Source organism: Mangifera indica, chromosome 5 (genome assembly GCF_011075055.1).
Source record: "Mangifera indica cultivar Alphonso chromosome 5, CATAS_Mindica_2.1, whole genome shotgun sequence".
NCBI lineage: Eukaryota > Viridiplantae > Streptophyta > Magnoliopsida > Sapindales > Anacardiaceae > Mangifera > Mangifera indica.
In genome coordinates, this window is record NC_058141.1 from 17,669,777 (window position 1) to 17,682,268 (window position 12,492).

General features: G+C 35.3%; 2 protein-coding genes across 2 annotated transcripts; both read right to left on the minus strand.

The window, feature by feature from the left end:
* Positions 1-1,400: 1,400 nt before the first annotated feature.
* Positions 1,401-4,786, minus strand: LOC123216819. The gene is made up of 8 exons (XM_044637403.1): positions 4,332-4,786; positions 3,069-3,102; positions 2,734-2,970; positions 2,457-2,546; positions 2,234-2,299; positions 1,951-2,042; positions 1,799-1,846; positions 1,401-1,724 (listed from the first exon to the last, which is right to left on the minus strand). The coding sequence occupies exons 1-8, from the start codon at positions 4,670-4,672 to the stop codon at positions 1,607-1,609; spliced, it is 1,026 nt and encodes a 341-aa protein (XP_044493338.1). The 5' UTR covers positions 4,673-4,786; the 3' UTR covers positions 1,401-1,606.
* A 2,278-nt stretch (positions 4,787-7,064) lies between these two features.
* LOC123216250 (short-chain dehydrogenase reductase 3b-like) lies at positions 7,065-11,693 on the minus strand. The gene is made up of 7 exons (XM_044636653.1): positions 11,227-11,693; positions 10,750-10,903; positions 9,681-9,821; positions 9,411-9,527; positions 8,847-9,323; positions 8,149-8,663; positions 7,065-8,042 (listed from the first exon to the last, which is right to left on the minus strand). Exons 6-7 carry the CDS (start codon positions 8,160-8,162, stop codon positions 7,271-7,273), a joined length of 786 nt encoding a protein of 261 aa, XP_044492588.1. The 5' UTR covers positions 8,163-8,663; positions 8,847-9,323; positions 9,411-9,527; positions 9,681-9,821; positions 10,750-10,903; positions 11,227-11,693; the 3' UTR covers positions 7,065-7,270.
* Between the last annotated feature and the right edge of the window lie 799 nt (positions 11,694-12,492).

A 12,492-nucleotide genomic window follows, 5' to 3' on the forward strand; every position in this document is an offset into this window, starting at 1 on the left:
TTTTTTTGGCTGGTTTATATTGTTGCCAATTCAATAATATGATCACACTTAAGAAAAACCTCTCATTGTTTTCTGATTCATCGTTAATTGGGGCAGGAGAAATGGGGAATATATTCTGCTATTTCTCTCGTCATGTAGGGCAAATTTAACAATTGAAATGCCTCAGTTAGAAGCATTTTGGGTTCACACTGTTGAAATTTTAAGGTTGTCGAGTATGGTTAAGACAGCTATTAATTGTAAAGGTTAGTTGACTGACCAGAAGAGCCATTTGAGCTATACTTTCATAGCTGATGTCATTTCTCATAATGTAGTTTTTGGTTGTGCGAATGACTATTCCCACCTAGACTTTTGGATGAAACAACTATTTTTATCTAAGTTTGAAAAGAATATATTTCTATTCTTGATTAAATTTGTTAATAAAATTTATTAAGAATCTGTTGAAGCTAGAAGTATAATTTTCCTACCAAAAAATTATGAAATTTTATTTACCTCTAAATTATAAAAGTTGTTAGTGGGATTTGAATCTTGTTCCTTTCTATGGTCACTGTTCCTCTCAAGGTGTTGTCACCCTTGCATTGAGTTGTTTCCACCAACTTTTTAAAGTCAGTTTCTTCCTTTTTTTCATGCAACAGGGTTCCACTTTAACCCTTTTACAGGGTCAAAATCAAGTTCAACCTTGTTGGCTCTGTTAATTGGCTAATTCAAGAACGGGTGTACATCAAGTTTAGTGTGATGGATGTTGAGTGTATCTCACTTGCTTTTAGGAGCATATAGAGGTTGGGATTTCAATGGCCAAAAGTTGTTCTTCACTTTCACTTGTTCATCCACCACTGTCTCACTTGCCAAACCCTATAATTTCAAAGAGTGAATCCCCCAAATAATCGGAGCCCCTAAGTTAGAGCCAAATCAGTGGTGTTAAGCACCCTCTAACTCTAACTTGGTCTTACTGATCCAGTTTCTCTACCATACTCACCAGCTTTCAATCCTCCTCCTTCGTGGGTTAGGGACTCATGATGGGAATGGAAGATTTTGTGCGGAAAGAGGGGAGAAGGGATAAGGAGGCTTCACGAACAGTAGTGGTGAATGGGAAATAAAAGAAGATGAGGTGAAAAAAAAGATAGATAAGGTACTAGTTAAGATAAAAATAATTTATTTATATTTGAATATAAATGATAATATATCTATTTTAAGCAACAAAAATAAACTTTAGTCCAAAAAAAATTGAACTTTTCAAATTTAAAGGCTAAGAAATGGTCTTTTCATAAAGTTTGGATAAGAAATAGTCATTTGGCCGTTTGGTTGCAGTGAAAATCCAAACTATTAATTGTGGCATATGACAATGAAAACTACCACAGTAAATATTGGTCTTTGAGTATTCTGGATTTTGTTATCCGGAGGAATTTCTTTGTACTAACAAAGCGCATATCTGATGATATTTCACATAAATTAGAAATATATGTATGCAACAACCACTCGGACACTGTCCAATGACAAATAGCCACCATTTTCCAGAGGGAACCGGCTTGGCCTTGAATATTTCCGGCATTACATACTCAACTCAAGCGTGCAATCGGAATGAAGAATGAAAGACATTTCTATCAAGAAACTAGTATGACCTCAGGAAAGCATGAGGAAACAATCTGGAAAGAATTCTATTTTTCGCCTTTATAATCAGCGCATATATGCCGTAACAGGGTATGTGAACCACAGCCAGAGAGAAATACCTGCACGGCAGAAATATTTATTAATTTTATCAATTATATTTAAGGATGAGAATAATGGGATAACGATAGAATACCATAAAGGAGCCCAAGGGTTGTTCAGCTCAAGGAAAGGATACGGCCACCTGCAAGAGGTTCAAAATATGTTAATGTGTCTTAATGTGAAATGGAAAATATGAACAAGAAAAATTTTAGGGGCAAAGTGAATGTAATAATTAATTAGGCGTACCAAGAAAAACCACAGGCGTGAATGACCCATTGGAAAACAACGTAGAGACAGCTCCACTGGACAAAGTAGGCAAGCCGAAACCAAGGAAATGGCTGCACAACAACATGAAAATTGGCATCACTCAACCTGTGAAAGCATAGCATACTAAAGAAATCCCAATGTTGTTGAATGATGCGTGAAATAATCTTTTCCCCTACTTCCGGTTCAGTAAACAAAACATCTATTGATAACTGGTTTTATCATTTTATGTCAAGGCCTCTTATAATGGATTGTGCATACTCACAAGGTTATTGAGCACCGAGTCTAGCAGAAGAAAAACAGCATTCAATGTGTGCATGCAACCCATCAACTGCCAAGTTCAGATAAATATTATAGCACAGATCAGATTATAGGACAATTCAGAAAAGATGTGTAAAACAAATATACATATAACTTTGTTATGGAATTTTGGATTTTTTTGCTGTTAAATCAACTGAAATTTAGATAATAAAGAAGTGAGTTCCCACCATATTCAGTGCAAGATGAGCATTGGATAAAAAAGGTACAATAATACACCAAAATACGATATCTGTTAGGATAACAGCACCCCCACAAGTCTGCGCAAAAAATAAAAAACACAATAAAAACCAGTCAGTAAAAGCATCTACTAATTAAGACTAACTATGGAATAGAGACACTACGATGGAAAAATAAATTAACATGAAATAACCAAGTCAATTAACGTTTGAGGGCTGAAAGACGCAGGCAATATTTGGATTGACATGATCGTTTTGAAGGATTAACCTGATAGATAGTTTGCATAAGATATCCCCAAAATCCAGCTCGGTGTTGAATCACCTCCTCAGCATAGTGGCTTTGCAATTTGATGCTGCCTCTTACTTCGTTTTCCCCGTAAGTCAAAGTGTTTGTAGTTATACTTTCTTCAATATCCGTTGTCACAAACTCATCTCTTACCCCATTTGCAGAAGGGGGATCCTTTCGGTAAACCCAACATCCATATGCAGATACAATTGTCCCCAGCTACATAGTATAACTCATCAGTGGCTTTAAAATTAGTTTGTCATTGGCTAATTTATTAGTGTAGACAATTATTTTTAATGAAGGCAACAGAGACGTACCCCAAAATAGATTATAACTAATGTAAATGTCCACCTGCAGATCAATTATACCACCAAAAATAGGAATTCATCAGAAACAATAAAAGTCTTTCACCTATACTTATAGAATCTCCTTCCTATGACAAGTCAAATAGTACTAAAACACTGTTCTACCAATTAAGAGAAGATTCGATTCAAGGAACATGAAAAAGAACTTGCAATAGGCAAAAATTTTATTTGCCTCCCTTAATTGCTGTTGAGTTGGATACAAAAATGATTATATTACAAGGGAAATTGGATATTAACTCACTGAGTAACAATCTCGCCTATGAGCCAAACAGTGAAAAGCCATAAGCTCTATAGATGAGAAGCTGGAGAAGATTGAGCTTTCTCCAACATAATTTCCGAAGATCATCAAAATTCAAAGGTTTGCTATTACGTTACAAGCTATTAGAGCAGGAACTAAGATAATTGGCAGTTGCCATCAAGGCTAGACTAATAAACATTGTAAACTAAGAAAAATGGGAGAAATAAAGATGGCAGGTTCAAAAGGGATGTTTAGAAACAAGTCCTCTGTTTTTCCATTGACAAGACTGTTTCACATTGAAGAGACAATATACCATTGTGAGATAACAATGAATGCATGATCTAGGAACCGATTTGTGAAACTACAGAAGCAACCTTTCCAAGTGCTTCTTTTGCCATTGGCTTTCACTGGTTCAATAAAATTTAAAAATTAATTGCTTCACAAATTAGCACCAGCAGTAAGATCGTAGAAGAAGATTTTAGGTATAATGTCATAGATTATAGATTGTACTGTTAAAATTATCGCCATGGCACTACAACCATACTTTAGACCAGTCTTTTTCCCTTAAACTAGCCTGTAATTTTTTTAACCATTTATGAAAGAAAATTTCGTGACTATTATTGATAACATATTACATTGTTGAATGTGCCTTCTGTCATTCTAAGATTGGTCGATAGATCATAAAATATTTGTTTTGCTGTTCTTAGTCACACTGAAGAGATAATTCTTAAATCTAATTTATACTTGGAAAACTTTCATGGACTACCAGACAGTCCAAGATACTTCGTCTCGTTTCTTCTATACAGTAAAACATTAGCGTCTTTCAGAAGTTTTCTAAAATTTTGATTAATTAGCCAAATTCCAAGCAAAAAAGTACTCATTTTTAACATATAAACTGAAAAAATATGCCGATAGCTTGTAAAAACCGCAATATCAAATTAATAAATCCTGATTAAAGTGAAGTATTTAGAACTTACTCAGTGTAGTAGACAAAGATGCTTGCACCCCAATCCGCAATATCCCAGGACAAGAATCCGGCCATGGCGACGAGGGACACGAAACGAGTGAGCAAGAGCCATCCAGGGTGCACCCCCTTCCAGCAACTGGTCCAAAGCTGGGATGAGCCAACATGAGCCTTGGGGATGGCACGTACAAAGCCATCACTGTCTGGTCGAGAGGCTATCAGGCTTTCATAAATGGTATTATCATCACATCTGGAGGCACGCTCCTTCCTCCATAGCACCCACCAGGATCCAATAAAAGCAGCAGCCACAATGCCAAAACAAACGAAATCATACCAATACACCACCAGTGCCATGGTGATATACTTATGTGTATATATATTTTGTCCCCGAAGATGTGACCAAATTGATCTCAGGAAGAGGAAACGCAGTTGTTCATTCTTAGGTATATGCTTCACAAATTGCCCTGGATAAGAACATTTTAGATGATGGCTTGAATTTGATATGGACTGGTAGTTTTGACTGTCTGGTTTGTACTAATAAATAAATAAAGGGTTAAGTAGGGAACAGTAGTCATTTTGAGACTTTGGGAGCTCGGTCGGCGATGAAGTATGAGAAAGATAAAAGGACAATCATGATAAAGATACAGCCATTGTTAGGGTGAAGGTGAACCAACTGTTAATTAATAGTAGAATTTAGAGATTAATCTCAGTTTAAAGCAAATTTTGATGAAGATGAATTGATGGTATGTCTGATTTCATGGTTACACTAGCGTGATTAGGTCCACTCATTTCAAGGATGTGCTTTTCCTTTCACTAGGCTGAACAGTAAACTGAAAGATAATTTGAATATCCGCTCAAATTTTACAGTGTTTTAGAAATTGTGGGCAGATGATTTCTGGTCTGGGCCACAAGATTTCGGTAGGCGTGGACCGTCGGTTGAGGAAATTGGTAAAAATAAGGCCAAACAACTATTTTCCACCCAAAGTATGCGTTTTTGTCAAGTTTTCCCTTATTAACTTTAAAAATACCACTTACCCATCCATGAGTTGTTAAATTTAACGGAACCCTAACTTCTAAAAAATTTATCTCATTTTTCCCCCTAAAATTTTTAAAATGAATAATTTTTCCCAACCCAAGTTTTAAAAAATAGCGTTTTCCCCCTTAGGGTTTTCAATTTTCAGAGTTAGTTTTTCGGTGTCGTTTCTTTCTCTCCAATGACCTCCAGGGAATTCCTCTTCCTCTCAGACGATTCCTCCTTCTGATGATTATGCTAGGCACGATCGTCGAGTCGTCTTCGTCCTTTGTCTTTGATGATGATGAAGATGAATCGTCTCGACGACAAAGACTTCTCGTTGACGAAGACAAGTCGTCTTCGTCGACGACAGCTTCCAGGACAACCGTCGAAAGGAGGCCATGCCGGAGAGAAAGAGGAGTGGCCTGGAGGTCACCAGAGAGGAAGAAATAACGTCGGAAAACTAACTCAGAAAATTGAAAACCCTAAGGGGGAAAATACAGTTTTTTAAAACTTGGGTTGGGAAAATTGTTAGTTTTTAGGGTTTAAGGGAGAAAATAAAATCAAATATAAGTTTGTTTTTAATAATACAAACAAAATGATGATTTTACCCTTAAAACCGTTAATTTTAACAGGCCACGGGTGGGTAAATGATATTTTCAAAGTTAATGGGGGAAAACTTGATAATAGCGCATACTTTGGGTGGGACATACGTTTGGCCTAAAAATAACGTTGCCGAGCATGGAGAGTTTTTCCCTTTCAGCTAAACATACAAGAATAATAAAAACCAGGCGATGAATTGAATGGTTGGTGCTTTTACTTCGGATGTAAGCAAAACAAGTCAACAACAAACCCAAGAATTTCCAAGTTAAGCCCAAATCGCTAGTTCAAGTGCTAAAAGATGGGAAAGCATGGTTTAAGTCTACCATAAAAATTTTAATTTATTTAATTTAATAATTATAAATTCGATTATTAAATTTAAATTTTATATAATATTATTTAATATTTAAATATGAATTTACATAATTTTATTATTAAAAAATATTCGCACTCTTTTAATTACCATATTCACTCTTTACAATTTTCCTAAAATCTTTTATACCCTTTTGTGATTGAGCTATTATTATTATTATTATTATTATTTCAGGTTCATTAATAAATAATTATAAAATTCGAACAATAAGACATTCACAATCACATAACACGTGTAGAATTAATGGTAACCAAGAAGAAGCATGGCTCTTTTTTATAAGTGAAGACAAATTGTTTAAATGCCCGAAACAAAGTTATTGAAGCGATGCTTCTGCTTCAAGTGGGCAAGTTTATCACAAAAAACTAGAAATCACACATGACACTTGTCCCCTGACTAGGTGAAAAAGCCCACATAACGCTTGATTCGTACGCCGTAATACATGCTAACCACATTACATACACATGCTTCCACAGCCCTCAGAAACATACCTCACAAAAAGGAAAGGCTTCGTTCACCAAAGCCCAAGAGCGTTAAGTCGCGAGAGCCAGAATTATCACATCAGTTTATTATCTATATATCATAAATTAACAGCCTAAGTTATAAGACGAGCTTATTTATTTTTGGGTTGCAAGTGCGACTTGTTTATAAGAAATTTGTATTGAAACGGCCCTTCAAATAAATAAGGCTATCTCTCTCTTTTTCAGGGTCTTTGTCCTTAATGAAAACAGAGCTGAAAGAGAAGCAGAGGAAGAAGAGTGGGGTGCCTGTTAATGCATGAGAATAAAAGGTTGATGCATAATAATAATAGCATTGCAGATTACAAGGAAAATGCACATGCCAAGCGCAGGTAACAAGGTTTGACTTAATAATAAAAATACTTCAGTTTTTCATGGAGGCAATAAATTAGTGCCAACCATACATAAAATAGTTGGCTGATTGCCTCTTTCATTGTGGAAAGCCGCGACACTTAGGTTGAGAAACTGTGATTGACCACTGTGAAGCCTCCATCAACAGCCAAATTGTGGCCACTGATGTAAGCAGATTCATCGGACGCCAGAAATAATGCAGCGTCGGCGATATGCCTAGCCTTTAAAACAATGCCCTTCAAGTTAGCAATAGAACAACTATTGGCTTCAACTTCATCAGGTCTCAGATTATAAGCTGTACAAGCAAGAGGTGTGGCAACTCCAAATGGGGAGACGCAATTAACTCTGATCCCATAAGCGCCCAGCTCGCTGCAGGCTGTTCTCACTAAGCCAACTAGAGCATGTTTTGATATGGTGTAAGCATGTGGACCTGTTCCTCCCAGTGATGATGCAACACTGGTTGTGCATATGATTGATCCTCGAATATTTCTATCCACCATAGCTCGTGCTGCGTGTTTGATTGTGGCTGCTACCCCTCGAACATTTGTGGCCATGGTGTTGTCAAATTCACCCATGTCAAATTCCAGGATGCCACTTAATGGGCCTATGATTCCAGCATTGCTGAACAAAACATCTAGCTTTCCATATTTCTCCAAGGTGTAATTCACTGTTTCCTCAACTTGCTTCTCATCTCTCACATCGCAGTGGTGATAACTAACTGTGTCTCTGCCGATAGATTCAACGACTCGGTGCCCAAGTTCATCTTGGAGATCAGCAGCTACAATAAGAGCTCCATTCTCAGCAAATAATCTCACTGCCTCCTCACCGATCCCACTAGCTGAACCAGTGATAAGTGCCACCTTACCCTCCAACCTGAAAAATCAGAAGACTAGTTTAGATTGAGATTTCATTGGACATACAAGATAAAGATTGTTAATTCAAAGGCAGATCTGAGAGGATTAAAGTAAAAGATGGTTACCTTTGCTTAGACATTGATGAAGTTCAAGTTCTATTGATGGACACTTGCTCAGAATTCTAAACGGCTCTTGGATCTGCTGTTTGTATTAGCTCCTGGTCCCTCAAATTTATAAGCTTTATAGGGCTGCGCAGTCTAATATTTGTTAACTATATATGAAGAGATTTTTGTTATTTAGCCATCTTGGACTTCGGTAAAATTAATCGGAAGCCGTTCGATCAGCAATCTATGGAAGGAACTTTTAAAATTGATAGAAATTATTCTATTCTCTGCATAACTGCTACTAGCAATGAATTCAATGTCTCCATATCAGAAATTTTCTTAATATTTTAAAGTTCAATTTTAATTTATTGCAACTGGGTCAATAGTACATTCAATTCATGTAGCCATTATCACATGATCACATTGTTATAACAGTTGACAGGGCTACAGCCGCAGCTACAGAAACAATTAGAAATCCATGAATTTGGCTCCATCTCCACACCTTTTTTTCTGTATCTTCAACTGGGATAATAGAACTGTTGAATAGAAAAAGTGTAAGTTACCAAATTATTGCTTAAACCATTTCAACAGCCATGAAAGTAGGCTACACTCTGATGACCCCACCATCGTTAAATAGGATGTGGAGCTCGAGTTAGTGCTAATACTATTAACACTATACGCTGTGACATTTTTGTTGGCTCCTGATTTTAAGTAATTACCACAGATGAAAGGGAAGATGAAGATCAGATCAAAATCATTTCTTCCCCCTCCGGAATTGCTCATGCCCTCTTTCCTTTATTGTCGTCTTTCCATAATATCAAGTTTCAACAATTCCACATGAAGAAAGAAACAGAAAGTTTAAAATCTTTCAATTTTTCTCCTGTATGAAAAACATAAAATAATAGGGAATAAAATAAGATTTTATAAACATAGAGTTAACTTCTGTTTCTTCTGTTTTTCTGAAAGAAAATAATGGTTATTGATCAGAAAAAAATCAATAATTTATTTTATTAGTTCCTCTCTCAGAACATTTATTTTAAAAGTTCTACAGTGGTCTTCAATGTAGATAAACTTGATTGGAAATCTTCATCTATGAATAACATTTTCAATGACCTTAACTGTGGATATAGTTGATTAAATTCTGAAACTGACATGATGTCATTCTCTGCTTGTGGAGTCCACAATACATTTACACCCTGCAGAATTGTACCAACAACAAATCATCGATGAAAAAAAACAGAAAAAATTCAAGGACTGATAAAGATTAGTGTTAGTAATGTTACTTGTATTTGTTTAGAAGTATGAATGGACTGAAGCATCTGCAAATCCTTCTTTAGGTCTTTGTTGTCTTTTATAATGGGCAAATTTATTTCTCCTTTAGCCGCAAACAAAATTGTCACCTGAAAATTATGAATTAATAAATAAGCAAATCCCAGAATAAAAAGTTGCAATATTTCCGAGTGTTAAATCATTCATCATGAATGAGCCAGCAGAGTGAAAGTTACATGAACATAATCACCATATGATTATTTGTGTCCAAAGAAAACACTCACCACAAAATATGTATCTCCCAATTCATCAAGTTGTTGAGTGGCTATGTTTTTCTTTGTAGCTCCATTTAAATTAACAAGTGTCTCTTCATCAAATTTCTCTCTTTAGTCTTCTGCATATTCTAAGTTGTTTCTCACATCCACCTGCAAGATTGCGATATAATTAAAAAAAATAAAAATTTAAAGGTCCCATAAATGTATAGATCTACATAACAAAAATCAGTCTCATAGGGAGTTTTTGAAGATGAGATGAAAACCTTCAGCTAGTCTGTAACTTTTGAATGAGTTAAAAAAGACATAAAAAAAACCATTAAATATATTTCCAGTCTAGTGTTGACAGAACCTACTGTATCAAATAATTCTATAGACTGTCCAATATAAAATATCCACTACCTTGCCGATGAATATTAGAATATCCAGTGCATGGAATGCCTAAGTAACGCTTCTGTTGTCCCAGCATCCAAAAATTAAATACACCAAAAGAACTTGATTGGTTGTATTATTAGTTTTATGTTTCAGTAATATGCCTTAATCCAACACAAATTGATTTATCCTAAGAAACACCAAAAACAACTCAAAATAAAACCAGCACTAAGACAGCATCTGTAGATTGTGGCAAGTTGAAGTCTGTAAAGCTTACTGTTGAAAGCTAGCACAGATCCTCAAAACAACTGCTACCAAAAAAAAAAAAAAATGGGTGTAACGATAGAAGAGTGATACCAAAGAAGATAGGTTACTCAAACATCGAATTTGCAATTGTACCAAAGGATCATGGCTGCTGAAAAGGATGAGGTCTACTTCTAATTAACTTTAATTCATGCCGACTTTGAATTTCAAAATGCATGTGAAGACTAAAAATAACTTATGATTCTTTAAAATTGTTATAAACAATGTTTATATATTGAAAGGCTTTCACAAATCTAAACTAGGACCATTGAGCCATCTTCAAATAAGAAACCTTGGCTTCGAGCCTTGTGGAGAGATTAATTCATACATCACGAATCACAAACTCCATTCCAACTAATAAATATTAATTGGACTATGGACTAAAAGACTAAGAAAAATAATTTACCCTCCAATATATAGATCCAATCATTATAGGTGGATGTATCAGCAGTTTCTGCAATTCGATTGAGATCCTTTTTAAGTTCTCTTTGAACAACTCTCGGGAATTAGGATTCCTTTTAGGGATCCGTTTGAACGCATCCATGGACATATAATCCCACCTAAAAATGAAGACAACAAAAATATATTAATAACCATTGTTTTCCATAATTAAAGACAATTACATTACGGAAAAGAGAAACAGAGAGATGCCACATTCAGTGCAAGTCTATGACAACTTAAAAATCAAGCGAAAAAAAAAACTTCACTTATCTATGATCATCTAGAATTAATTGTGTTTAATTGATGAGTAAGAATCAATGGGAGTGGATGGGTAGTTTTCTAACTCAAAATATATAAACATTATGCAAATTAACATTAATCCAATACTGACCTATATATTTGTAATATCATTCATTCAATTTTCAAACATCTAAATTAAAACCTGCAGTTTGGTGATGCTTATGCCACTCTCTGTAGACGACCGCCCCTTTGAATGACTGGGCATTGACCAGATAGCTTCAGTAACATTCGCATCATCTTCTTCGCAGACCGCATACGATTGCTGATTAGAAAGCGATCCATATCGCTCCATGGACAATGAAGTTGGAAAAAACCAAGATTTATATCGCCCCACTGAGGATGACGAAAACAACTCACCAGTCAATGGTGATGCGTATTTAGAGCTATAAGTTAAAGTCGAATTCTTGTAGTTTTTGGCGACTTCAATGCTGGCAAATGCGGAGCACACGCTAAATCTAGCAGATTTGATACAGCATAGATTGCCAGAAATATTTCGTCTTCTGGTTGACAGTAGCAATGGTTTTGGTTTGAATAATAGTGTGGCTTCCATTCCAAGCTAGGGTTTGTTTATGGAAGCAGGGTTTTAAAAATTCTTCAGCCTCTGATTTATACGAGGTAAGTAGCCGACGTCGTGCTGATTTACAGTCAAACGAATTTAAGCGAAAGTCTAATTTTGTAATTTACTTCTAGAAACATACTGAATGTCTTAATTATATAATAACATATATAAATATATATGTATATTTGTATATACAAAGAAATACACATAGTTTTATTAATTCTGTGTCATCAAGTAATAATTATGAATTTTTAAAATAAATTCTTAAAACTAAATTCTAATTTATACAAAAAGAATACTTCATTGCAGATTTAGAACAATTTAAAGATCATGTATATGCAAAAGAGTCATTAATCAAAATCTTCATACCAAAACATTGGGTGGTCCGCATGCAAATGACAGATCTGTTCTTTTCAAATTTACAAAGTCATAAGAAGCCTAATAAGAAAGAAAAAGGCAAATAGCATTAGGATGTTCCCCAAATGTATGATTATGTGCTCAAGAAAGGCTTTAAATGTGGAAATTCTGAATGGAGTTCTTCAACTAGCAGGTCTTCATTGTCTTCTTGAGGAGTCCACAGTACATTTACCGCCTGCAACAGCATTTATCAACAGTACACGAGTGATGCCACAGTCCAGAGTACATAACCATATTTACATATGAATAAAAGGTACCCAATCCTGAGAATGCCGAAGTAAGGTTTCTGTGGTTCCTATAATCGAAAAGAAAATAATATTCACCAAGAAGAAGTTGACAATTTTTAGTAATAAATTATACCAAGGCTTGCTCCGGTGACTTGTAACCCCCACGTAATTTATAAGAAAAACAAAGTTAGTATAAAAATGTAAC

What these genes read in the sequence shown, in the direction of transcription:
- LOC123216819 (XM_044637403.1), bottom strand. Translation starts at nt 4,672, where the DNA reads ATGGCACTGGTGGTGTATTGGTATGATTTCGTTTGTTTTGGCATTGTG. An exon ending in CTCATCTTGCACTGAATATG is followed by an intron (nt 2,300 to 2,456) that starts GTGGGAACTCAC and finishes TGAACTTGGCAG; the next exon opens with TTGATGGGTTGCATGCACAC. An exon ending in ACTCGGTGCTCAATAACCTT is followed by an intron (nt 2,043 to 2,233) that starts GTGAGTATGCAC and finishes GTTGTTGTGCAG; the next exon opens with CCATTTCCTTGGTTTCGGCT.